This window comes from Cygnus atratus, chromosome 8 (genome assembly GCF_013377495.2).
Source record: "Cygnus atratus isolate AKBS03 ecotype Queensland, Australia chromosome 8, CAtr_DNAZoo_HiC_assembly, whole genome shotgun sequence".
NCBI classification, from domain to species: Eukaryota; Metazoa; Chordata; class Aves; order Anseriformes; family Anatidae; genus Cygnus; species Cygnus atratus.
In genome coordinates this window covers 11,947,971-11,975,100 of record NC_066369.1, presented here as the reverse complement: position 1 = coordinate 11,975,100, position 27,130 = coordinate 11,947,971, and the positions used below count along the sequence as shown (strand labels likewise).

The window sequence follows — 27,130 nt, the reverse complement described above, 5'->3', positions numbered from 1 at the left end:
GCCTGCTCTGCAGACCGAGGCTTGAAGGGCTCCACGCTTTCTCGTGGATATTGATCTCCAGGCAGAGCTTCGCTGGCTCTGACTCCAAATAAAAGCACTAGACCCCGTGTAACCAGACATAAATGTCTCTCAGCTGCCTGAAACTCGACTTTGAGGCTTTTAAGTATTGGCTGCCTGAAAATATTAGGCTTGGGCTCGGGACTGAAGCTCTGCTAATCCACATAGTGTCATGTGGAGATTAAAAAATAGCTGAGACTCAAGCGCTGTCCAGAAGCATCTCTAATCATGTGAAACTCAGTCCAAAAACCCAATTTCTGTGAGTTACCCGTTCCAGCAATCCATCACCTACCTTGCTTAACTGTATTTTATAAATGACTCTGACTCTGTGCCGGGGTTTTCTGTTTCTTTACAGCCTGCCTCGCTGTGGCTTTGTAGGTAGCTTGATACCTTTTTTTTTTTTTTTTTTTTTCCTAATTTCTGCTGCAAAGGTTATCCTTTTCCAAACCATCTCTCTTTGGGTGAGCACCAGTAACAAATAGCATCTTGTTGGTGTCAGCAGATCCTCTCCTTCCATGCTCATGGCGAGATTGCTACGAGATGCCCGTGCGAGGTCAGCGACCCTCCCCGGGGGGTCACGAGCTCCCCAAACCCAGGGACCCGGAGGAGATCCCAGCAGGTGGCGGCATTTTCTTTACGGTGGTGCCGGAGCTGCTGAGGTTGCCCGGGGCAGCCCGAAACACTCCGGGGAGTGGTGTCCTCTCCGCTTCCAAAGCTTATCGCCTGTCTCCAGAAGCTCAATTAAAAAGTCACCTAAAGGCTGCCTAACAAGGAGTAGGTAGGGAGGGTGTGCTTATCGTAAAACCAAACAAAAATTCGTAACAAATTGAAGTGGCAAGGCGATCTGGTGGTTGAGGGACGGCTGTTCTAGCTGCAGAGGGTTTTCTCCTAGAGATGCGTGCAGGTAGTGTGGCTGGGCTGCATTCTGCATAAAGCTGCACTGTGTGCGCGCCCGGGGCTGTGATTAGTTGCAGGAGATCGTCTGCTGTTACAGAGGAGTTACTGCGTGGGACAAGCTGAAGGGACGGGTGGGAACTTGCTGAAGGGGAGCTTACGAGGTGTATGGCGTGTCCGCAGAGGTGGTCTTGTGTTGGAAAGCAAAGAAGGTCGGTGTTCCCGAGTATTGCTTTTCCTTCGGATCAGTAGGCTTATTTTTAACTCACCTAGCAACCCGGTGCAACAGCAGGCTCAGGAGGCAAACCTCGCTGGGCCGGGCAATGCCGTTTCCTGTGCGTTTGGGCAATGCCTGCTGTCAGGGCGTCTGACCTTACCGTGGCCTTCAGGTACCAAAGAGGCATGTTGCTTACAAACGTTAGGTAACGACGGCACAAAGCGCTTTTGCGTCTCGTTAGGGTGGTAAAAAGCAATCACTTGCAGTCGGTTGTCCGCCGTAAAGGACGGAATTTAATCAGAACCAAGCTTTTAAGTAACTGCGTTTGCTACAGACTGAAAACAGACGAGCGTGCTTTGGGCAGGGGTACTGCCTTCCCTTGCCAGCCAGCAAGGGGACATCGAAGGATGCAACTGAAGCTCTCACGCAGGTGAGCTGCTCATACCTGCTGTGTGCCAGCTTCGCTGGTAACTCCTCTGGACTCCAAGGAGTTGTAGTGCAGGGGGTAATTACAGATCCTCCATGCTGCCGCCGCTATTCGGTCTCTGCTCGCTGCCTCCTGTGTTTGTGGCTGTGACCGGGAGCACAGCTGGGGGCTGGATGTAGGCTGTTTTCTCCTTTGCTTTATTCCCAAACTTTATTGCAGTATTAGCCTGTTGACATTAAAACCATTTGCCCATCATCTTTTTTAAGGAATGCTGACATTAATTTGTACATAAATGGTTGTGTTGTTTTTTTTCACTTTTGTGAAGAGTTTTTAGCTGTGCTCTTCCAGCTGCCTGTGTTGCGCCAAATGTTGCCTAGGTTACTAATTTATTAAAAGTCACTTAAATATTTGGAGGCATCAACAATGCTAGTGTGTGTTGGGGAAAATGAGGATGACATTATTTTAAAACACCAGCTTCCTGACTCCTGTATTTCAGTCACACGATTTATCTCTGGCCGAACATTTTCATGTGGTGCTGTTTCCTATTTTTAAACAATAGGGAAAAAAAGGGAAGATAAGAAGAGCATAACTGTGACCCATTGACTTATTATGAGATCATGAGTTCCTTTCAACTGATATTTATAGATTTTAAAAAAATAGTTGGGATTTCAGCATTTTCTGGTGTATATGCTTTCTTAGCCCCAAGGTCACTGAGTCGAGCTCTCATCTGGATTCCTTTGAAATCCTCTGTAAAGAGTCATAGCAATCATGGAAATATAATTTGTCTGCAAGAAAAGGAACCAAGGGAAGAGAAAAATCACTGCATTTTGGTTTGTAAACTTCTAACCGTCCTTTGTGTGTTTTGATGCCACCACCACCCCCCTCTCTGAAAGCCATTACAGAAATCATCAGGAGATGATAACATTTGTTAATTCTCTTTAATGGGATTTCAGAAGGTCACAATACTGTAGAAGGGCTCTTCTCTAAGAATCTGGATTATTTTTAATTACAAAACAAGTCAAGTAGTGCGGGTAATGAGCTCTTGGAGGTGAGGGGGGGGGTCTTTGCACTTAAGTAAATGTAAAACCACGTCCTGGCTTTAGATCCTTTATTATCTAAAGAATTATTATTATTTTTTGTTACAGCTGGGAATGCCCCATTAAAAATTAGCTCTTACACTGCAAGCACTGGCAGGCACTTAGTTCAACACATTAATTCTGCAAACTGTGGGAAAACGACACCCAGTTCAGCAGATGTGCAGTGTCTGGGGTGGATTTGCATAAGAATGCGTATGCTTCTCCCGTCCGTTCTGGCTTGATTAAAACTTGCAGGCACCTTTTCCCTTCCTGTAGGGCCGTGTCTACATTCTCGGACGTTAGTGGTTTAATTGTGAATGCACTGTTTTCTTCTTTGTGAAGATAATTTATTTTATTTACACGGTGCTATGCTGTAGATGCAGGTGGTGTTTTACAGACGGAGGCTGCTTTGCCTGCCTTTTGGAATTTGTCGTCTGGACCGGAGAAGAAAGGAAATAGCTACAATGAAAAATGGCAAATGAGTGTGGAAGTGGATGGAGAATTACACGGTAGCGTATCGTGGGAGGGGAGGGGGCTGAGTGCATTGAGTCCTTGCTTCCAAGGAGGGGTGGGACTGGGAATCAGCATTGCGATGACGAGGGAAGAAGTGTGTGACTGAAAATGATCACCCCTCAGTCAGGCTCCACAGAAGCATCCGGGCTGGAAAAGGCCTTCAAGATTGCCGAGTCCAACCGCCAGATCCCTCCCAGCAATAGGCTTTCGTGTCACTGCCCAAAGGATTCAGCAGAACCTCTTCACCTCACGCCTTTTCCCAAGCTGGATGGCATGAAAAAAGCAGAGAAAGTTATTTTGGGTAGACCACAGACACCGTAGCATCAATTCTGAGAGAGCTCGCCACGTTCTGGGTAGCAGTGACTTTGAACAAGTGCTTTGACATAGCAGAGACTGGATATTGGAAAAGAGGATGGCAACTCGGATTTTGGTATGAAGTTTCTGGCAAAGAGAGAGAAACTAACTCGAAAGCAACGTTTTGCGTAGGCTTTACCCTTGTACAACAAATGCTGGGTGCCCTCTGCCGTGATCCAGGGCTTTGGGGGAAGAGGTTTTGTGTCAGGACTGCTTTCAGGGGATTTCTGGCATGAAGGAACAAAAGACAATTTAGCAGTGTTCTAGATGAAGCTTAATGCTCAAGGAATGCGGCTCTGGAACTGCACTGCCCCATCTCTCCTGCTAGCGATGGTTTTGTGTCGGCCTGGGAGCCAGCTTTGGGGCTGGCGAGCGCCGGAGGGAGCAAGCCGCACGTCTCTTGGGGCATCGTTTTGGTGGCAGGGGGGTGAGAAGGAAAGGAGGGAGATGTTCTCCCTGGGATGCGGGGAGGCTGTGAGCTGGCACTGGATGGCAGCTCCCAGCTTGCAGCCTTACCAGCTTCCAAGTTTGAAAGCCTAGAAGCTCACTTCTTACCCCTTTTTTAGGGGAATGCACTTCACAGAAGAGCTCGGAGTGGCTGCCCAACAGTGTAAGTGCATTTTTCCTGCTAGGAAGCGTGACTTGCCCATCCCCTTTTGCCAGCGAAGGTTTGGAGGAAGTGCAGATGGAGCTGATGCCTCTGGAGGGATCTTTTTTCCAGGGTTGGTAGCTGTATGGCAGAGGGAGTTAAAAACTTGCTTGCTTTCTTTGGTTTCTCATCCCTTGAGTCAGTGGATTGGCTTGAGATAAGCGGAGGTAATTCACACCTTAATTTAGCTGACTCTTTAGTGCATGAATGCCATCTCAACAAGATAGGGTACAGATGCTGCTCTCGTCAGCGCAACGTGTAGTAGCAGGGATTTCCGATTCTAGGAAATGTGTGGAAAGCAGCAGTGGCTGGGAGGGCTGAAGCGAGCACTTCAGTCTCTTTGAGGACTGAAATAATCATGTAGCTTCAGTTTTGTGCATGGGTTTGTCATGGCAAACCGTGACAGCTTTATTAGCAATTCCCGTGCTGCCCGTTGGGGCTTTTAAAAAAAGAAATGTTTTTACTTACATAGCAAGGCAATGAGTGGTGTGAGTGAGTGCATCAATGGTTTTATTTGAGTGCTGCTCAGACGTAGGAAGATGAAGAAACAGGGCACCGCTAGGTCAGATAGCTCGCCCAAGGACATGCAAGAAACTTGGCATCAGAAGTCAGATCTCCTGAGACCTCTGCGGTGCTTTGCTTGCATAGCCTGAGTTGCATTGCCTTGCGTTTGGGCTACCTTTAAGCCTGCTGCTTTACTTGGATCCTCTTGTGACTATTAATAATCCTCTCAAATACCCTATTAGCTGTCAGAGCTGCAGGTCAGCGGGGCAAGATGCTCTCGGGGGAAACTCTCTCATTCAAGTGTTTATGTCTGCTTGCTCCCTTTTTTGGAAACGACAAAGGTGAAGTTTTGCTGACCTTCAGAATGTAATAAACTTATCTCCTTACAGTGATAGCAGCCTGACCTGCTGGCACGAATGAGTTTGGAGAGCTGGCACTGATTAACTTCTCTTCGTTTGTGGACAGGGCCAGGTGTTTGACTAAATCGTTGCTTCCAAGAAGGTAACTCTTCACTGTAGAGGAAAATGCATCACAGATGGAGACTGGAAAACTACAGAGCAAAGATTATACCACCTGAAGCTCCAACATACTTTCCATGGCATGTGAAATCCTGGGCCCCTGTGTAATACGTCTTTGTTTTGTTGGCTGTGTGAGGAGAGCTAACCGATCCAGATTTTCCAAATTAGTTAGCTATTTTATCTTGATATGCAGGAGTACAGTACAGTATGGGCATTATGAAAGAAGAGGAGACAAAAAGGTTCCCGAAAAAGATGTTTTATTTATGTTATGGGGTTATACCTCAGGCAGCCAAGCTGCTGCAACAAAAGCACCATGTGCTAACACTTGCTAGGAAACCATTAGACTTCTTCATCAAATAATACTGAGAACTTGCTATTTTGAGGTATGTTTCCGTAATTATTTTCCATCTTTTTGCTCAGGATGGTGAGTAGTTGATAGTTCTCTTGGAAAACGTGAAATCTGGAAAAACGGAGTAGTATCACCAAAGCAGAAATTGAGAGCTATGGCAAAAGGATATGGTGTAAAAATTCAACACGCTTGTAATCCTGCTTTGAGGAGATTTATCTTTGAGATGACATAGGCTCGTGGGGTCTCTTTCTTGCTCTCTGGCAGCACTTACGTGGGATGTCAGTGAGGTATGGTGTGACTGATTACCTCGCTGAATGGATTTCATGGGGTTCTTCCTTAACTCCTCCTTCCATAAGCTAAGGTCTTGCTCGGTGAAGTTTTCAAACAGCCTAAGCTCTGTGGAGGTAATGAGTTTTATATCCCATGTAGGAAGGTAGCAAAAAAGCTTTATGGTCTTGCCATAAATATTAATGTCAGTTTTCTTTCACGTGCCCTCAGCTGGTGACTCCTCTGCTCAAAGAAGCCCAGCGTTGCAGAAAGTGGTCGTTCACGTCAAGATTTGTAAGTAGTGGCAGAGCACAGCAAGCCACAGCTGTGCGAAAGGCAGCTTTCCTGGCCTCGATCCTAGGGGTTACTAACTTCCCACTTTTATAACCATTACATCAAATTAAGGAAGAAATCCTTTCTCTCTCTCCTTTTTATTTTTGGTCATCATAGACAAACTTTACAGAAAGAAGTTATGCATTTTCTGCTCTAATTTCTTTTTTTCTTAGCTAGTAGGAAAGTCAAGAATGTGATGTAAACAGCCTCTGTTCACCAAATGATGGATGTGTAGGAGAAAGGAAGGATGATAAAAAGTAAAACAAATACTCCTGGTTCATGCCCAGTGCTGGAAAGGGAGTTTGTGTGCTGTAAAAATGAAAATATGTCTGAAATAGTGGTGGAAAGAAAAAAAAAATAGAGAGGAATGCAGTACTAATAGTTAAACAGCTAGGTGCTTTGAAGAGGCATTATTCTTCCCTATACTGGCAAAACTTACTTTCTGCTATTTCTTTGTCAGAATGCATTTGTTTTTTCTTTGTCAGAAAATAGAATAGGGTGCAGCTGGAAAGTTCTCTGAAAATGTAGTGTGGCTGTCATCGGTAAACCTCTGTTTAGTGTAAGAGCACTGTTCACCTGGAGCTGTGTGTCCTAAAGTTATCTGGATCCTGCCTTCATCAGAGCGTTAGACCAATTATCCCATATCATATGTTTTAGGTGGTTTGGGTTTAGTGGCTCTCGGCACCTTTGACCTGGTCCTTGGAAGGAGAAGGCAGCCAGTCATAGATAATTTTTATATAGATGAGCCACTAAGCAACTGTGAGTTATCCTGATCTCCTTAGTCCTGTGTTCTGACTTCAAAATTTTTTATAAACATATAATTAATAATTCTGTGATTCTATAAGCCCTGTCTATATGAAGAATTTGAAGTGCAATAGCTGTTAATATCAAGAGATAGTAAAGAGATAGTAACTGTTTTCCTTGTAGTCTTCTGACTCTGTTCTCAGAATGGTTTTGAAACAAGATCAGCTCAGGACATAGAAGGTACTCTGATGAGAGATAAGGTAGTTTCCCATGTGAGTAGTTAGGTGTTCCTATAAACATGTGCCAAGGATTAAATTGACCTACTTTTTCCTTGCTGAGAAACTGCTTACCCCGTGGGTTACACTAACTTGGACATTTCACTAACAGCTTAGAAAAAAGTGAGAGTGGACTGATAGAGCCTAGCTTTCTGTGTGCTCAGGACGACAGCTTTGGGTTGCAAGCCAGCCGGCAGTAGCCAAGGCTTCATTAACAGACGCTGTCCAGGCCGTGAGGTCCCTTGGTTGGCACGTCCATCCTGTTGGAGAATATAAGCACCAAATCCATTTACACGTCTGTCTTGTACCTAACCGGCTGTCAGGTGATTTTGAGATGCATCTTGAGTTAAAACTATGATGAGAGAGGGGTGTGGAGGGGTTGAGATCCAATATGATAAATCATCATTGTCAAGATTGTTTGTGTTATTGATGGAGTTTAGAAGGGTTATTGTTTCAGTCTAAAAACCATGCAATTATGTTTAAAAATACGGTAGCTTTAGAAGAGACTTAAAGGAAGAGCCGTAGTACATCACTTACTGGGTACTTGTATTTCATCCGTGGAACGGCTTACCGGCTGAGATGTTCTAGCCGTACTTCTGAAGCCCATTTATAATAACCACTCAATTCTATGGCTGACACAGTATCCCTCCCAGTTTTGTTTCCAGACTTTATTGATGTGGCTTCTTAGTGACCTACTTTGTGTTCACCACTTAAAGGTTGCTTTTTTTTTTCATTTCGTTCCAAAAGGAAGTGCCTTCCATGAGAAATGTTGGAAGCTCGCTAGCCAGTTTTATACTGGTGGATGGAAACTTGGACCCGACAGACTGGGTGGCCTTCGACTACACCTAGGATGGATGATGAGACTCTTAGGTGCTTTCCTTCCTAAGCTCTGTTGCTAATCATTCTGAGATCCTGGAGAGGGGGTGTTTGGAGAATTAGGGAAGGAAATGCCTGTGTTTCCGTGGAGCTCTCGTTACTCATTGCTGCGAACTGTGACTGTAAGGACATTGCATTTGCCTCTTGTCCTTGCAGGGGGGCAGCAGTATGTCATGTGCTTATTACTTGCACGGCTTGAGGAAGGATCATCCCAATTCTTGCTCCTTTTACTCATTCTGGGGTATTCTCCTTTTGCATTCCTCCTTGCGGTTTCTTTCTGTAATTTCCACTAGTGGTGATTCAGTTCAAGGCTTAGCTGTATCTCCCGTCAATTAGTGGTGCTTTTGCTTTTTATCTGGGGCATGAGGTATGTGCTTGCTTATTTGTGGGGACACTTAAAAACCAGTTAATGTGATGCAGATGTGCAGTTCCCAGCAGCTGCATGGCATTTAGCTAAGTCTTATGGAGGAATTAATACCTCAAGGTATTACATATCATTGGAAAAGAGTAATTCACTTCTGTAATTTCGCAAAGTGGACATAGCTTAGTATTTGTACTCATCATCTCATAAGATTTGAGGCTTCTCCCCACCCCATTTCACTTGGGTGTCATGTTGGTATAAACACAGGTTACCCTAGAGAAAAAATCCACACCAGTCCTTCGCCTGGAACCTTAATGGCTTCTTGCTTAAATGGCTTTGGATCCAGAGAGTAGCCAGATCTTTTGTTTGTTTGTTACAAAATGGACATGCTACTAATTGTAACTGTGCAGTTTTGGCTTGGAACAGCAAAGACAGCCGTGAGGAAAGTAGGTTTTTTTTGTATGTGTCAAAGGAACTTCAACAGAGTTGATGTCTAGCTTTCGTTACAGTTTGGACACAAGCTTGTCTTCGCTCCCTTGGTGTGGGGCATGCTAACTGCGTTAGGAAAACCCTTAGCAGAGGATGAATGAAGAACTTCAACCAGCAAGAGCCGCTCAGCAGTGGTGCAAGTTGCAAGGCATTTGAGGAGAAAGTTCTTCTTGTCACCCACTGTTACAAATAATATTCTGCACTCCCTGTCTTGTTGCCCTGGGGCATATTTGACTGGACACAGCGTGCATGCTGGTATCAACATGAGGTGTGGGTATGATTGTATGTGGAGAGCTGGAAGAGTTCAAATTGCCAGTAACAAGGCTAAAAGTAACTGGTTTTGAGTCACTTGCCTCAAAAGCTGAGCTTAGGGCTATGGGCTGAGCCTCAGTAGGACTTTGAGGTTGAATGAACTGGATATGATGGACAGAAAATGAAGAATTCAGCAAAAGATGTGGATGCCAGCTGCAGTGTGGTGTCAAGCTGTGTTACCCAGTGGATTGCTGGACAGAACAGATCTTTCTCCACATTTCTTGCCAGCACGGTATGGGGTGAAGGGGGGGAAGCTGTTTTTGTTGGAGGCGAGCTCAGTACAGAGGCCGTGCTTGTACAGAGGCAAGGCATGTGAAAGCTTCTAGTGGTTTGTAGAATTTTTAGGATGTTCTTTTTCTCTGGTTGAAATATCCAGTAAGGTGGGCGAAATGTTGGCACTCATGAGGGAAAGCTATCAATTTTTATCCCGTTTTTTATTCAGTATTACCCTTCATCAGAGGATAGGAAGCAACGAATGCAAATCTGTTCTCCAACACATGCGGACACATTTTGTTGCTTGGAAGCTGAACAGGAGCTGTGATGAGTTACCAGCACCCTTTTCCAGAGCTCTGACAATCTGCCATCTCCTTAAAATTCTGACGAGCCATCACGGGTATTATTCCTCTTCATTTTTCCCCCTTTGTCCTCTTCAAACCCGTGTTCTAATCTGAATGCCGTTGGTTTTTAGGATTGAAAGAGATATTGGCTGCCTCTATGCTTTGCTCAGTTTTCCTTTGACAACAGAAGGGGAGAGAGGATAGTATGATTCCTCTTTTTCCCTCCTATTGATAGTGCCAATGCAGCCTGAATTAGAAGTGACTTGGAAAATTGAAGAGTTTTCTCCGGTTCTGTTTGTAATTGTGTTTCTCTCTTAAGAGTATTACGACACATAGGAATTCTTCCTATCAGGAAGAAGTTAAATTGGCAAGAAACTTTCGTTAAGAAATCGCAATACATCCTAGGAAAAAGTCTTTTTGCTTCCTAAAACTTGGAGCAATTCTGCTCCCGGTTCTCTGGCAACAGTGGCAGCTTATCTTTGGAAATAAGTGCAGATTAATTTACGTGTGTCTCTTTTAAAAAGTAGCTTGCTTACCCAGATGGCAATTAGATTCAAGTTAATGGTAATGTAAAACAGCAGGATCTAGAGTAGTTTCCCAGCCTAAGTAAGGGCCGACCATTTTTACCATCCAGCTGTTTTCCAAGTGATTTATTTCATTTTCCCACTTGGCTTCCTTGCCTCACCCCCGGGTCTCAGTCTTGGTGCTCGCAGCACGGTGTGGGTGGCAGGACGGGGAGAACAGCTGTGCTTCGCCGCTCCAATAAATGGCTTTATTAGAATTAGAGCTGTGTCTGTGTTACACCCAGACCAAATGGCTGCATTCAGCGGGTAGCTTCTAAACCAGGCTGCTGCTGTTTCCACCCTGCTTGCTTGCCGTGGGGAGCGGCAGGGCAGCCCTGGCTCAGCCTCTGGCCAGGAGGGAAGGCTGTGGGGATTTGCATGGCCTCTGTCAGGGACCAGAAGTGCTCGTGCCTTTCTCCCCCTGCTTGTGTGTTGAGCGAGGTGTGCAGAAGGAAGGATGTGCTCCCCAGCAGCTCCGGAATCAGTCTGAACCACCCCGCTGTCAAAATGATGCAAAAATGCCCTCATGCCACGCTTCTAGCTGGAGGATTTAACGCGGAAACCTAGAGGAATGCTGCAAATGTCCCCTTCCTCCTCCCTGGAGAGGCCTGGCGGGCTGGTGAGGAGGCTCTGCTCTGAAATCCCACCTCTGGGACGTTCGCACCTTCGCTGTGATGAAGCAGGCGCTTTCCTGGCTGCTGGGCATGAGGTACCCACCTCTGTCCACGCATCTTCGTGGCAGGTTTTTTCCTTCAAAGACTGCTTTTTTCCTTTGGGGAGCTTGTAGGGGCAAACACAGCGGCTAGAAGAAAAAGGGTTTAATTTTATCTTGCCTTAGCTGTGCTTTGAAGAAAAGAGAAGTTGGTATTTATGAACAAGATGTATTTTTGTAAAGTGCACCGTGTTTTTTAACTGTTCTGCTTTTAACTGGATTTCTGTGGGTGAGGTGCCAGAATCGAACCCAGCAGCCGGATGCTGTTCTTGCACTTCAGAGAGAAAAATACCCAGAAAGCCAGGCAAATGGACAGCAGCCCTAAAAATCTAAAAATCTCTTCGTAATCCCTGCCTTACTCCCTTGTGTTACTCCGCGCTTGGAGCTCACAGCAGCCTGAAAGCAGAGACTGAAGTATTTCGAGGGAGATTTGACAAATCCACCTGTCAGTGTCACCAGACGACTGATTTATCATCTCTGACAAGTAGAAAATTGCTTTGACTTGTCTGCAGGACAAGTAAAATTTAGTAATAGTGATGGGGTATTTTAAAAATTGTCATGATCATGTAAATCCTGTTATCTCTGTAACCCAACGTTAGCAAGCTCTGAACTGTAAAATGACATTAACTTTCTCGAAAAAAACAGTCCAGTATTAACAGATAACTGGATATTTTCCCCCCTCAGTTCATTTTTTAATCCTGTTGTCTTTCAAAGGATGACATTTCTGTCCCTTAGTCCTATTTCCCTCCTAATAGAATATTGAAGGAGATGCCTTCTAAAGAAGGAGAAAAAAGCGTGTAGCTACATTGCGCTGTAAAACGCGAAGGAAGCAAAGTACGCTTAATCTGACAAAGCATCAGTGTTTAGGCTGTAAGCTCATTATAAGCCTTGTGTAGTGGGAGCTGATTTTTTCAAATTAATTTCTATGTATTACCATAATAAACATTTTAATAATATCCTTTCCTTCCCTCATATCCTCAGCAGCAGAGTTAGAGTCCTTCATAGCAGCCCATGCGGATCTGCTCACAAGAATGCTTATAGGTATTTCCAGCTTAATTCAACGTCCCGGGTTATGCTGCTTCAGCTGCTTCTCTTGGTGCGTTTCAGCTAGCGTTCAGGATGTTTCCAGAAAATACTTGGGGAATATTAAGCCTTCCTTTTTAACCCTGATTTTATTTGGTAGTAAGTTTAAAGAAATCACAGCTTCGTTTAAATCTCTCAAGTGGCTGGGAAGTAACTTCTTGTAGGTAGCATCCAACACCTTAGAAAACAAGGCTTGCACTTGCAGGGTTTTGTTTGGCGTGCTCATCGTTTGCCTGTAAAGAGAAGTGGAGCTGAGTGTTTGCTGCTGCTGTGGATGAAGGGTTGGGGAAATTTAGAAAGCAGAAGTAGGACACTGTTAGATGACAGAAACTGGTAGGGGCCAGGGAGCTGTGCAGAACCCAAAACTACTTGCAGCTCCCTAGAAGCTCCCTAACTTCCAGTTTGTCACCCATTTGGTCCTGCAGCTCGCTCTGCTGTTGCTGCTGTTCTTCACTCTCATCGTTCGTCAGCAACTTCCTAGAAATAAAGTGTCCAAAAAATGCCACAGCAAGCCCGGATGGTCATAACACATCCTCTGGGATCAGTCATTTGCATCTAGAAACCCTCTTAGTTACTGGCTCGGTTTTCCACAACAATCTCATGTTCAGTATGTTGTCCACGATTACCCCATCCCTTTCAACACTTGTGCTTCTTGAGTTTCTTTGCCATCAGTAGCTTTGAATATTTGCCACCTACCCTTGGGTGTCTTTAATGTCTTGTGCTGTACCACGCTAATGGTCAGCGAGTAGAAGAGATCTGAAAGCTGTCTGTGTGAAGGCTAGATGAGCATTTGAAATCAAATTAAAATCTCCCAGCAAAATACTAGATTAATTGTGAGTTGTGGCATGTAAAGCTGGTGGTACTTGTCTCTTCTCTACCCTCGGTTCCTCCCTTCCTTCTTTGGCCCTTCTGTCACTTGCTGGTTGGGCTTATTTGGGAGACCAGGGGACCTTTTCTAAATAAGATGCAGCAAGTGCAGTAGTTAAATGTAGACATCCAAGATAACCGCAAAAAAGGATTTAATAATTGTAAAAGTCTTCTCTCAGAACCTCCGTGGTAGAATTAAGGCATAGATAAGATGTATGACATTTCCTCAGTGATTACATCCGTTAGTACTGAAGTTAGACAGTGAAATCTAGATATGTTTTTGTTTTTCTATTTTTCTTTTCTTCTATTTTTCTTTTTTTCCATTTTTTTTAAAGCTCATAGATGGCTGCTGGTAAGTGACAATAACTCTGCTATCTTCAGGCTTTTCGGCGGCAGCTTGTTAAGAAATCTTGTATTCCCAGAACCGTACTGTTTTAAAAACGGGGGGGTTGGAGGGTTGTGGCAAATGAGGAAGTAAACAAAGAGCCTTTGGAATTTTAGTCTGCTGCAAAGAGGAACAGGTTCATTGTTGCAGGAAGAAATTGTTTCTAAGTTCTAAGAAACTTTTGAAAAAAAAAAAAAAAAAAACAACAAAAATAGCAACCCTTAAGCCTGTGACCTGATACACACTTTAAAAGTGTTTCAACATCAACATGGATACAAGCAATAAAGATGGAAGATAGGAGTTAAAAGCACTTCTAGTGAAAATACTGATAAGACCAGAAGAAACAGGTTTTGCTGTAGAGATGAGATGCTTCTTGCACTTGCATTTTAATCAGCCTTATGTTTTTTTAAAATTGTTTCAGAGGAAGACAATCACACAAAGATTACACAAAGCAGCTCCTTTACTGCCAGCACGTCATGCCAACAACAGTCAGGAGATGTGATGAAATCAGGTTTAGAAGGCTGTTTTGCTAAACTCTGGTTATCATCCTTTTTTTTCCATTTTAGTTTAGTTGTAATTTTGTCTTATGCAACCAACCAAGGCATAAATATATACTGCTTTTCAAAAAAAGAGTACTTCTAAGGGCATTTTTGTACCAGTCTGAAACAGGCTCTGTGTCAAGGTATGTCCTGGAACGAAGGAGCAGTGCAAAAGAGAATGCTACGAGCACCTGAGAATACAACCCCAGAAAAATCAGGTAATCTCTCCAGGCAGTTGTGCTGGCTGCAGCGTACAGGGTGCACTCGTCCTCGTGGGGAAATGGCACGGCCCTTGTGGGGTTGTCCTGCTCCCTGATGGTGGGCGCAGGAGGTGGCCGCTGCCCATCGACCCCGTCCCTCCAGTCCGTGCTACGTGCCTGGGTGGCTCCCGCCTGTAGCTGAGGAATGTGCTTTAAAAAGTCACTTTCTGGAATACCAATTAGTTGGGTTTTGTTGTGTTTTTTTTTCCTATCTCAAACATTAAGCTGTTGATACTTTCAGTGGTTTTGACCCTTGTTTCCTGTTGGAAACGTTCTAATGTGGAGAAATAACAGTGGCCAATGAAGGCAAAAGCTGCTTGGCTTTGAAAATGACCTTCGGGCAGCAATGTTTTTGCTTATATTAAGTCATGTAGCACACATTATTCCATTTTTTTTTTCTCTTCTTACAGTACCAAGTTGTAATATTTCATCTTCTTTCCCATTTGCTCCACACGCATCCAGTTAGGAGAAAATAGTTTGCTGCGAGACTCTCCTCTTGCAAACCATAAGCCTTTGGTAACCCTGGTGCTGCTCTTGTCACCAGGCTGGAGCTTAATCGAGGAGCAAGAAATAGGCAGAGTGCAAAGGAATGGCTGTGTTAGGTGTAAAGGAATTACTTTGTTAGTGTGCTTAAAGCTTTGTCTCGAGTGGGAAAATAAAAAGCCTTGTTAGAAGTTCATTAAGCATGCTATCGCCGGTGCCCGCTTTTAAAACTGTGTAATCAGAGAGCAAACTAACAGCAGCTTGACAGTGGGATATAAAGAAGATGGATGGTATCTGCCGACACGCCTGAAATCCTACAGATTCTGTTCAATAAACTTAGTTATTTTGGTTAAATGTTACCATACTTTACTTGTCCGGTTAAACATTTTAAATAAGTTTTGGCAGCTGCCTGAGTTAATATACATATGATTGGTTACTTTGTCTTTTTTTTTCTCTCTACAGCCTTGTTAATCTGATCCTTCTTTCAGACAGCATCCTTAAAATGCACAGGATCATTAGAAAAATGCTAGTTTTGAGAAGTCTTGTTAATATAGCCTGTGTGCATCTACTTTCTGTCGTAACAGTATATGCACACTTGTCTTTTTTTTTTTTCTTTTTCCCCAGTGTATTACTTGCAGTGGTAGGCGAAGGCAGCAGCGGCAGGGACCCCAGCAGTTCGCTGTTGGGGCTCAAGACTTTTGCAGTGACATCTCTGAAGTCTGGCCTGAGTAAGGCTCAGTCAGCACTCGCTGAAGGGAATACGTTTAGGTTGGATATCAGGAAGAACTTCTTTACCAAAAGGGTTGTTAGGCATTGGAATGGGCTGCCCAGGGAAGTGGTTGAGTCACCGTCCCTGGAGGTCTTTAAGAGACGTTTAGATGTAGAGCTTAGTGATATGGCTTAGTGGAGGACTTGTTAGTGTTAGGTCAGAGGTTGGACTCGGTGATCTTGGAGGTCTCTTCCAACCTAGATGATTCTGTGATTCTGTGATTTTGCGTTATCGGTCGCAGGGCTTCAGGTCTGTTAATACCTTTGTTAATACCTTCTGTTAATACCTTTGACTCTTTCTTTGCAGGCTAAATTAAAAAGGAAGTCCATCTTCAGTAACATGTGGCTAAGCTACAAACGGAGATAAAATGTGTTTGAATCCTGTCTTCATTTGAACACCATTTCAAACATCTGAGATGAAGAAGCTTCACTGGCTCCATATGCTTGGAATGGGTGGGCTACAAATCCTCTGTAGCACTCTTAATATGCTATATTCTTCCAGCTGACTTTGGATACTTCTTTCCTCTCTCTCTTATAATTGTGATCCAAGAGGTTGGGGCATTTTCTCCCCCACCTTCTTTCGTTCTTCCCTCTCCCCAGAGAGCTCGCGTTGTTTTTGGACACAGAGAGAAGCATGGTGAAGTAAGTCAGAAACCTATTTCTGGTTTGATTGTGGTGACCCGCAGGGCTCTGTGGATGGCTCTTGAGGACAATTACCTGGAAATCTGTGCGCTCTCTTCCTAGGCACTGCCCCACTCTGTTCTGGCTCAGTGACCCTGAATAGTGTGTTTGTAGAGCGTTCTCCTTCTTTATGAAGCAAATGCAAATCTACCAGATCCCACATTTCCCAGCAAGAGGCTTTCTGTCATTCTAATTCCCTTATCATAAACACAGCAACTTCACTTGTCCCTGAATCCTGGCCCATCTGTCTTGGATTTACTAGAATAGTATCGCGGTTTGAATAATGCTCCCTCCATCTGTGGGAACAAACATTTATTGTTTTATCTGCAGAAGGAATTGATTAATATTAGTGTTTGCAAAGATAAACTGCATTTTATCTTGGCTTTTACCAGCAGTCCCCCTGGCTGCACCTGCTGTTGGAGGCAGCGCGTGGGGAACAAACGAACATGTTGCCTTGCAGGCTCCGAGGAGAGACAGCGCTGCTCTAGCTCTCAAAAGGGCATGTTTAAAAGTGATTTTTTTTAACATGAAGCGTCTGTTTCAATTTGGGGTTTTATTTTTGAGATCAAATGCTTATCCCGACTCCCTATATCTGCCTTTCTCGAGCATTTTTTTTTTTCTTGGGCAAGGACATAAGAAATGATAACATGATTCAGCTGGGGGATACACATTTATCTGAGTGCTGTACCATTCAATTGGGCATCCTTGATGGACCAAACCTGCTGCTTTTGTAACCTGGCCACTATGTCATTGACACTTGTGCTGGTTTCACAGGTGATGAAACTTTATTTTCCTGTTTTACAAGATGATTTTGCAAATGGTAGGGGAAAAATCATCCTGCTATGTAACTAGCATGAATAATTATGTGACTTTTTGTGTAGCTTTCCAGTATCTTTTCTGCTGACATTTTTTTCTTGTTATAGTGACTTGTGCAGTCTACTTTGTCTACTTTGTAACTGGCTTGTTGAAGCTGTGCAGAATCTTTTAGATAAGAAGAGTTGTTGGGGGGCTGGGGCATTGAAAAGTTATTAATTCATATCCACTTGCTTGTGAAGGGAAAAAATAATTTGTGTTTTTTTTTGGCCATCGGTCACTTCCATAGTCATTTCCCACTCTGGATTCCTCTGCATCCTCCAGGTTGGCACTCTAATCCTGAGCAGCACAGCCCGTATCGGCTCCTCCGATCGGTTTGAGAAGATTGTAGGTCCCTGTTGTAAGTCAGAGCTTACACGTGTGCCCTGCCGCCCTGGAAAGCTCAGTTAGAGACCTCTGTTTTTCTCTGGACAAGGAGATGCAGCTGCATGTAGGTATGTATGTGGTGCAGGCAGCTGCCTCGAAGGGTGCTCTGGGAGTCGTGGGCTGTTTCCCCATCGCTTGTGGAAGGAGGGGATGGTTCCCCAAAGCTACGGCCCGAAGTACACCGGTCCTGCTGGAAGGAAAGGTGCTTATCTTGGTTGTACCAAGCCACAGAGCCTGTGCTGGGTGAAGGAGGTTGTAAATTTTACTCCACTCATCGATTTGCCACTCCGAGAGAGGTGAGCACTCTGTCCTGGATGGATCAACAACGGAAAAAGCTGTTAGTGTATGTGCTGTCAAGGCAGCAGCTGAAAGTTTGATTACAGGGTTAGAAACAAAGTCCTAAGATGGGAAAACAAGAGCCCAGGTTACAGCTGAACACGCGATTCCTCCCCAGCAGCTTCCCACGTCGGCTGCTGGCAGCATGGCTCTCTGCGCCCCGCAGGGCTCGCTGGCCTCGGGGTTTCTCCCAGTTGTAATTTACTTTTTTCTACTGCTGCAGTCACTGCTGAGAGCAACTTTCTCCTTCAGCCAAAAATAAAACAGCCTAGCATGTGTCCTCGGTTCACGCTGGCTTCACGGAGTGAGCTTGGGCTTTGGGAAGCTGGGTGCAGGTGTGGCAGCAGGGCTGCTCTCCCCTTGTTGCTCTCTGTGGGATAGAAAGCAGGGTGAGAAGCTTTGCTGATTTTTTCCGCTTTGCACATTACTCAGACTTCTTTGGTTTCTTGCACGTTGAGATATTTGTGGGGCTTCAGCATGCCCGTGGCTGTTTCTTGAGGCCTGGGACAGCTGATGCACATCCCGCCTTCCATCTCGCTGTGGGAGCTGCGTGAGGGCTGAGCGTGACAGGTTTGCCATGCCCTGTTTTTTTTTTTTCCTAAGCTACCTTCCTTCCTTTCCCACCACCTCTTTTTAGCATTTTTAGCCACTACAACGTTTCTGTTATAATTAGCTCTGAATATGTCTGTTGTTATCTTTATAGAGTTTAATTTTTAAAAGACGGTCTGGAGGAAGTAATGCTCATTTGGCTGAAATCCTTTTATTGTTCCAGCTGAGTGGCCAGCTTGGTGATCATACACAAAACTGACTTTTAAAAAATTATCTGTTTGCCCTCTTCAGTTCCTCAGCCTAGGTAAGGGACCTTATGTACCTTGTGATGTACAAGTGGAAAGAAAAATCAACCCTCCCTCTCCAGTGCACGCGCTGGTTCACTTTGATTTCATCTGGATTAGCATCAGTGCAATTTGTCTATCATATCTAGGTCACCGGTGGAAATAAGCTCAGGGTATTACGACCACCAGCCATCCAAGAGCTGCCCGAGCTACGTAAAGCAAATCTGATCATGACCTGTTCCCTGCTGAACCAAACTCCCCCGTCAACTGTAGATCTTGCAAACTTTTCAGCCCTTTCACTCAATTCCTTCTTGCGCATGTGCAGCTGAATTTTGTCTCCGTGTTTAGTAGTGTGAAGTTTTTTATTTTTTAAACAAATCAAGCAGGATATGGTATCATTAACTTTGACTTCACCTTGCACCATCTTGCAAACAAATCAGTGGCTATCGAAGTGCCCTTCCCAGAACTGGGTGTGGTGGCTGAAATAAAACATGTCAGGAGTACAAAGAGAACAGAGTCCCATTGTTTCGGGGCAGGCAGAAAGATGACTTCTCAAAGCTAAAGTGTGGTTTTATTTTTATTTTTTTTATTTTTTTTAAGTAGGATATTTGTGCTGCTCTTGTCACTTTTCCTCCAGTCTTATTATTTTGTTGATTATCTAAATAAAGTAATCCTGCAAGGAGCCTTCAGGGCCAATTTCTGTAATTTGAAGCTCGTTTCGAACTATCTGCTCCAATTTAATTGAAGAATTTCAGCGAGCGGTAGCTTAGCTTTGAAGTGTTCCTTTGCACCGAGGAGATCTTGTTAAAGAGGGATTTCATTGAAGCAGAAACTCCCTAGACAGTTGCCGTGATACCTCGCCTCAGAGCGATGTTCCTGTTCCTTTCTCTGCCTCTTCTCCATTGTTACACGCTCGTGCTTACATCTATCTTGCATTTGATGCCAGTTTTTCAGCTAGGGTTTTGACATTATGAATGCGATGCCATACAGGGCTCTGTCTTGTACGTTGAAGCTAGAATAGATTCAGTGCCTAAATAGCAAACAGGAACGACTGGAGGATGAGAAGGCCTCCTGGGTACCTGATTCCGTTTTCCTTGCTGAATAAAACTTATTATATTGTTTCTTTACTGATAGGAGTCCTGGAAGGTTTGTAGCCAGTATGCTCGTGCGTGTCTGTGCCCTGCTTTGGGACCTGTGCCCCTGCGTGGGGTCCAAAGAGTGCCTGGTATAAGCGTGACGGGCACCTTGGTCTTGGAGAGGTGCTGGGCATGAATAAAATAACTGGGCTTGGCACGAGGAAGGCAAACTGGAGGTCATGTAGTCCCTCTGATCTCAAGCTGCTTGTCTCCCAAGGAGCCCAGGATGGTGGCGCAGCGTAACCCAAGATGAAAGGAAAATCCCACGCAATGAAAGCAGAAGTCAGGATGGTGGCTTCCTCGTGGAGACAACCACGTGTGGAGAGGGGCATTCTCAGTAATGCAGGGAGTGTCTTTGGGTCTGTCATTCTGTTTGCTCAGAACACTCGCTGAGACTGAAAGTGCCTGAGAGGAAGTGATTTTAGGGTGTTGAGTTTTTTGTTTTGTTTTGTTTTGTTTTCCCTTAAAATACAAGGAATTGGAATGCTAGCTTCTTCCCTTGCAAGCTACTACTTCCATGTTGCATCAAGGTACGTGACCACAGCCCAAAGTCCAGCTTTCAGCAGGTCTCTCGCTGAGGTCAGCCCACATAACGTAATACAGGCCATTGTACAGCAACACTTTTCCTTTTTAAAGCCTTTGCTTTTATTTACCATCAGCATTTGTCCACGTGGGAGGTGAAAAGGTTTCCCTTTAAGACCTGTTGTTACTCCTCCGATACCTGTTCTTTTAAATGTATTCTTGTGTGCCTCTTCTCTCTCCCTTCTTTTGGAGCAAATCTGATAGAATGACTTGGGGAGGGACATTTATGAGTCAAATATCCTGTTTCACTACAAACCTGATAAAAACTTGAGAATTAATGGCTCATCAGAACAATTGTGTCAGGCCATTTGCATTTCGGCCGCTGTGGACCAATGCTTGGTCTTTCAGTCTCCTTTGGAAATGTAAAATTCAAATTTTAAAAACTTCTCTTTTTCAGACCAAAAGCTTAGACTGTGTAAGCTGTAAGTGCGCTGGAGCAACATGTGCTAGTCAAATGAGATAAATATTTGATGTCCTTCAGCCCTGGTAACAAAAGGACCATAGTGAGTGCAATCCCTCATACTGCCTGTGTTCAGAGTTGCTGACTGTTCGCCTGTGGCTGTTTGCTGCTGATACAGTATTGTGTTTCTGCAGACATGCTCCAAGCTGTGTGCAACTTCCTTTTCTGTTATATAAAAAAATAAAATAAGCACAAACATTAGCAAAGGGGTATGCGAAAGAGCTGTGCAAGATAGAAAGCAAAGGGCAGGCAATGCAGTGTGTTTATCAGGGTTACTTTGTGAGTAATCCTGTTTCTGAGGATTGCTTGCCTCACCTTCACTTCCTTACCCCGTTTTCCTTTCGTTCATCTTCATGAGTGCTGCAGCTTTGCCAAATTCATAGAGAAGAGGGGTAATGAAGTGGCAGCATTTTCAAGGAACGTGGCGTCACGCCGCTGACGGGGCAGCTTTCCTCATGCTTGTTCTTTGACTTTTTGCTTTCTTGTACACGTGAATAATCAGGCTCCTTTTCCAAGGGCTCTTCCTGCCTGCTGAATCGCATGTAATATAGATATAGCAGCTCCCAATAGGTGATTCCTTTTTCCTGTTGTAATGGGTAGAGGTGAGTAATGGTGTTTTCCTTTTTTCTAACCAGTCAGGAAAACAGCAATCTATAACGTGTCCAGGATGCAAATAGCGCTGCTGTCTGTAAAAGATCGGTATGTTGTGTCATAGGGGATTTAAGCAGGGGTGATAACCATGCACAAATTTGACAATATCTACATACCATCTACTCATAAGAGGCAGAATTTGTCATGTTCCTTGGAAAAGTTAAATATCTTCCCACGCATTTTCAGTTCTCCAGAATCATGGTCTGTAGGTATGGGACCAAGATAAAGTTGAATTAATCTGAAGTTGTAGAAAATTTGCAAATACTTTGTGACTCATTTTCATAAGCTTGACCAGAGAAGCTACATTTGTTTTACAATGCTGTTTACCCAAGAAAACGTCCAGGACCATATTTCTTTGAAGGATGACGTGTAGGCGATGGCAGAATTTACTGGGGGCCCTCAGGACTGATCAAACGCATCGATCGCGCTCTGGTGGTAAGCAGAGCCTTGCAGAGGAGAGTCACCTACTCTGCTCCTGTTGGGGGGCCAAACGATTCCCTGGCACCCTCCTTACTGTGCCAGCAGCTGTGTTCTGGAAGCAGGAGCATTTCCACAGCAATAAGGTCATTAAGAATTGCAGCACTGTGACTTTTACTTTGCTAGCGGCGAGGAAATCCTTTGATTTTGATGCAGGCTGAGGATTTCTATTGCTGATCTGCCGCAGAAAGGCAAATGAGACTTAGCTGTTCTGCGTCTAAATGTGGCCTGTGTGAAATGAAGTTCTTTGCAGCGTAATTTTTTTCTAAACAGAGCCATTCGTTATTCCCTAAGTAGGTGATTCCTCTCTGCTGATAACCGCCCGGCCGCTCGTCCCTTCTGTCGCCGCAGCTCCCTGGCAGTAGCGACATTTCCTTTCCAAATGCCACTGGCGGAGCTGCAGCCCCTGGGGGGGCCGCATTTAGGCCTTCTATTAATGAATCGGCTCACTCCTGTAATTACAGGGCCCTGAGAGCCGCCCCTGCAGCTCGCTGCCTGTCGCCGCTTCACCCTCGCTCCGGTTGCAGCCTAGCCCTTGGTGCTTGGCGAGGAGTTGGCGGCACCAGGAGGTGCAGGAGGCGTTTTGCGGCGCCCAGCCGGCATGGCAGTAAGCTCTGGCAAGGTCCATTTATCCGCGAGACGGTGGGAAAACGCTTCCCGATTCCATCGTGACCTCGTTGACTCAAAATGGCACGTTTTGCCACGAGACGGAGTGGGAATAATGCGGCCGCTCCTGAGTGGGCTCCACCAAAAACCTCGGTGCAGGGTTATCTGCGGGGCTGTACCCGGTTGTGCAGTCGTCCTGGTCACTCACCTGGCTGCAGAGAGGGCAGGGAGGTGGGACAGTGCAGGAGATGGCATTTTTCTATTATTTTAGTGTAGAAAAATTTTCCTAGCTTTTTTTTTTTTCAGCATCCCTGGCTTTGCTCTGAAGGAGGTGGTGCAGAGACAGAGAGGAAGGCTTTGTATTTTTGCTAGCAGCAACTGTGCAAGCAAACTTACTTTGGCATTCTTAAGTCCGTTGGTGTTTTTCCAACTTTACCCCTCAGCTGTTGCTGACTGCATTGCAGAGGCCTCTGTAATCCTGCCGTGTTGCATTATCTCCAGCCACTGCCATTTATAAGCAGGGATTGGATTCAGGTTGCGTATCAGATGAAGTTAGCATTCCCTTTTATTTTTAATTCTAATATAAATATTTCTTCAAGTCTTCGGAAAAATATGCCTGACACCTCACTAGCCTGAGGATACATGCTTGTTAGCTGAGGTGAAAAATACCTGTATGATCTTGTCCTCTACCGTTTCTATAGGAAAGAAACAGTTGCATACACTTCATTTATTGCAATTCCTGTGTTTCATCTCTTCCCTCCGCCCCCAGAGCAACCACGCTGGCTTTATTCTCTCTCCTCTTCCTCCTCTCTCATTTCCTTCTTACATAGCTCATGGTATATCTCATCCTGTCTCTTTTGTCTATGGGCTTCCTTTCCTTGCAGCTGCCCCATGTGGGGCAGCGTGCCATCTTGCTGCTTTCCCATCAAAATAAATATCCTTTGGATGAGGATGTTCCCTAGGTTTGCTTCTACCTGTGCTCTTTCTCAGTCCATTGGAGAATTAGAGATGTTTTCAGCAGCTGCCAACAGAAGGCAAATCTTTCTCTCGTCTCTGTGCCACCAGGACAATCTTTGCTGTCCCCTACTCAGCCTCCAAATTTGTGCTTTATTCGGGGAAATAAATGTGAGGGGATTTGTGGTTTTTCACTCACCCTGCCCCTACTCCCTTACTATGATCATTTTACGCAAAACCATTTTGCACAAATTACACTTCTCAGGTTATTGACGTGGTGGTGGTGAATTAGCGTTTGAAATCCTGCTCTGGGGCTCCAGAGTGCCTTTCACGAAAGTGGTACCCCATTTAAAACCAGTATCTCAGTTTTACCCTTGCGAGGAAGGCTTCGCTCTCATTAAGTAAGTTTTTGGCTGCTTATTGTCAAATAAAGCTATGTGGGCATGATGCTCAGCTGCACCACCAGGTTTTCCAGCCGGCTGCTGGATCGCAGTCGCACGCTCTGCTTCGGTAGGCAGGGGAATTGTTGCTCGTGCGTAAGGATACTCCTGATTCCTCCTGTAAAGGAAGAATCTCTTTCATAAATGCTGCCCCTGCTTCTTTCTTTCGCCCTCTCCAGACAGACTTTTGAAGAGGAGGGAAGAGAGGAAGGTAGGTGGGGTTGATTTCTTCTTGCTAGTTGTAGCTTTAAAAAAAAAAAGCCCAGGACGTCAATCACAGAAGAGGGGAAAATTCACCAACTTTAATCAACAGAGCTGGAATCTGGTGGCAAGGTGGGATTTACTTCTTTGGGCTATGATATCTTGAAGTTTTTCTCATCCCATCTTTTCCAAAGCACAAGTGTCTGCACTGTGGCAGTGTGTGCATATGCTGACTTAAAGGAAAGTGGATTAGGAGGAGTGGTACAAAACGATTGGAAACAACTGCTTTTCTGTTTCGCTAAGGGAAAAGCAATTGCTTCATAAAACTGTGCATTCGGACTTTAGCAGAGCCAATTTAAAATTCCCTGATTTCTCAAAAACGGTAGTTGTGATTTGCATGATGACATGGGACTGAAATGCTCGTTTGAGGTTTTCTGAGGAAAAAAAAATCCTGGTGCGCTTGGATTGCCACGGGTTTCAGGGGTTATTTCGGAGAGCAAATTACAAGATTCTTGTGCGGTTCTGAACTCTTCTGTTTTTGTAGCAAACGTGCTCAAGTTTAGGGATTACGTGTGGGTTTTGCGGCAGCTGTCTGCCAGCTGTAAGAGCGCGCGGTCTGGTCTGGAGTTACAGCGATGGAAAAAGCGTTTGCCGGAGGAAGCGCGATGGGGAGAGAGGTGCTGGAGCAGGTAGGAGAGCCAGGCCCGTTTCCCCTGCTGTCCTGGGAGGGGAACCAAGCAGCCTGGCTCTTCTTAATCTGCCAGATCCCAGCTGAGAGGGGTGCTCCAGGAACAGGGTGCTGGGCTCCCTTCCACCCGGGGAGGTGGGCTCCAGGTTGCCCTGTTTATTAACAGAGTAATAGCTCTACGTTGTTATTTTACCCTGGCAGTATCCTATAATAAACAGGTAATAGCATTCTGGGGGTTATGTTCTCTTTATGCAGAGCACTGTAAAGTACGTGAGGAAGCACTCACTTGTTCTTTTGTCTCTTTAGCATCCTTCAGCTGGAGGTCCTCCTTCAAAACAAGGGTGTAGGGTGAGGCAAGGCCTGATGCGTTTTTCTCTGCTCGGGTGCTGACAACAAAATTGTTCATCTCGCCTGAGCAGAGCCAGTGGCAGCGACTGGGAACGGCCCTGTGGTAGCAGTGATCAGAAGGGAGATGCGTGTGATGCAGGTGCAGACAGTACAGGGTTGTGAAAATACATGTCTCTCTCCTATATGGACCCTAAAATTGTTTTTCTAGAGAGATGCCAAGTCCCATTTCCAGCTTATGTGCATCTGTTTACACGGGGCTAGCGACTGCAAAATCCTGCATGAGGACCAGGAAAGTGTAAAGACAAAATCCAAGTACACATTTCTTCCATTTTCTCCCCGTTTTTTAATCTGTTGTAGAAACTTGGCCCTGTTTTAGCTTCCCATCCTCCCTCTCCCTGATTTCCCCCTTCCCTTCTTCCCTCCCTTGCTTTTAAAAAAGTGCAGTTTGATTAAGAAGCTGTAATCTCTTTATTGTTCATTTCACTTAAAAGCACCTTAACCGGCCTAGTGAACCACGGGCTGTTTCTCAGTCAGTTTGCAATAAATTTCCTGTTTGCCTGGATTCTGGGTTATTCACTCAACAGTTAACGGAGGCAATTAGGCTGCTGAAAACTCCTTGCAGCTGAGGGCTGCCAGGCTGGCACTCCTGGCCCTGGGTCAGCCACAAAGCCTTTCCCCTTTACTGGCAGCGGCGTAATTTGTGCAGGTTGCAAAGGCATTTACTCGCATTTCAGGCTTCCTATCTTCTGAATTTAGCTTCTTGTCTTTTGTGTGTGTGTGTGTGTCTGGCTCAAATTGCAACTCAGAAGCAATCTTTAGCGTGCCTTTCCTTGCATGTTTACACAGAAAATTGTCTGCCTCCTGGGGCCGGGAGGGCAGTGGGAAAAGGAGAGAGCAATCTGCAAATTCTTCCTTATCCAAACCTTTTTTTGGCAGAATAGAAAGCCTTATCCTTCTTTATAGACATTTTATGTAGTCTTAGAATACCGGCTAAACTCCAGCAAAGGTGATTTGTTCGTTGGGTATGTCGTGCTTGAGGCGAGAAACACTTGGCACAGCGCAGCTGTATTCTGGGGGCAGCATTTTGCCTTAGCCTTATGTGACAACCTGTAGCAGCCGAGGTGCTGCAGATCCCAGCAGCTGCTTCTCCAAGGACAGATGTGATGCCCCCTCCTCTAGCCTCACTGTTCTTGACCTCTTCCCTCTGACAGAGGACCTGGCCTCTGCTTCCTGGCCTCCGTTGTTTGTTTTTTTATTGTTGGTGGTGGTGTTTTGTTTTGGTTTATTTTTGGCAACTTTTTTGCAGTGTGTTTCTTGTCCTTTCCTGAGTTATTAGAGACATTTGGTTTTGATATCTTGGATTCAAGAAGACAATGTGTCACTTCACCAGCATGTTTCTGGAGCTGTATGTGGTCTCCCCCTCCCTTGCTACAGCTGTCTTGTAAAGCATAATCATTCTATCAAACACAGCAACGTTAATAATGCCTACAGATACTGATAACATGCCTGTGTTTCAGATCTGATGAAGCAAAGCGGAGACCCGGAGCTGTAACTGTTGTTTAGGCATTGAAAGTAAATATGCTTCTGCTCCCAAATGAAGCCCATCTCTGGAAACAGACTTACAGCAACCTCACAGGCAGCCTCAGTGCTCTTTTCCTTGGCGATATTGATGCCACATTATTGCACAGAGAGGCTGGGTACTGAAGAGAGGTACAGAAGATGCATTTTTCAGTTAGATGACTTTTTCCGGATTGGACCCGTTTTGCAGGGATGGGAGGTGAGGAATTGGTGCATATCTGTGGAGATAAGCTTTAGAAATGAACATGTTAATGTGAATATATATATTTTTAATAATCCAGCAGGTCTTTCATCTTTTTTTTAAAAGAAAGCCTTTGAATACAGACTGTGTAAATACTCTGAGAATGATCAAAACTATTAATGCATCATTGATTTCCTCCATTGACCCGTCTGTTAGATATTTAATCTCCTCTTTTTAAAAAGTGTGCATTTTTCTATTTCAAAAGCAGCCTCCCGCCGTCCGTCGCCTAGCGGGAAGCGTCTCCCGC

At 44.9% G+C, this 27,130-nt stretch overlaps 1 protein-coding gene across 6 annotated transcripts in view; it reads left to right on the top strand.

The window, feature by feature from the left end:
• Nucleotides 1-27,130, top strand: part of RASAL2 (RAS protein activator like 2) — a 178,690-nt gene that overhangs the window by 3,586 nt on the left and 147,974 nt on the right. Inside the window, exon 1 of one of the 6 annotated variants that reach the window (XM_035538105.2) lies at nt 4,433-5,032. The exons of 3 other annotated variants lie outside the window; for them this stretch is intronic. In XM_035538105.2, the coding sequence (XP_035393998.1) occupies nt 4,963-5,032 (70 nt within the window). In that variant the 5' untranslated portion in view covers nt 4,433-4,962. Of the gene's footprint in view, nt 1-4,432; nt 5,033-9,700; nt 9,829-27,130 lie in introns of those variants that run through there. 2 more of the 6 variants (XM_035538104.2, XM_035538106.2) reach the window with 2 other exon arrangements.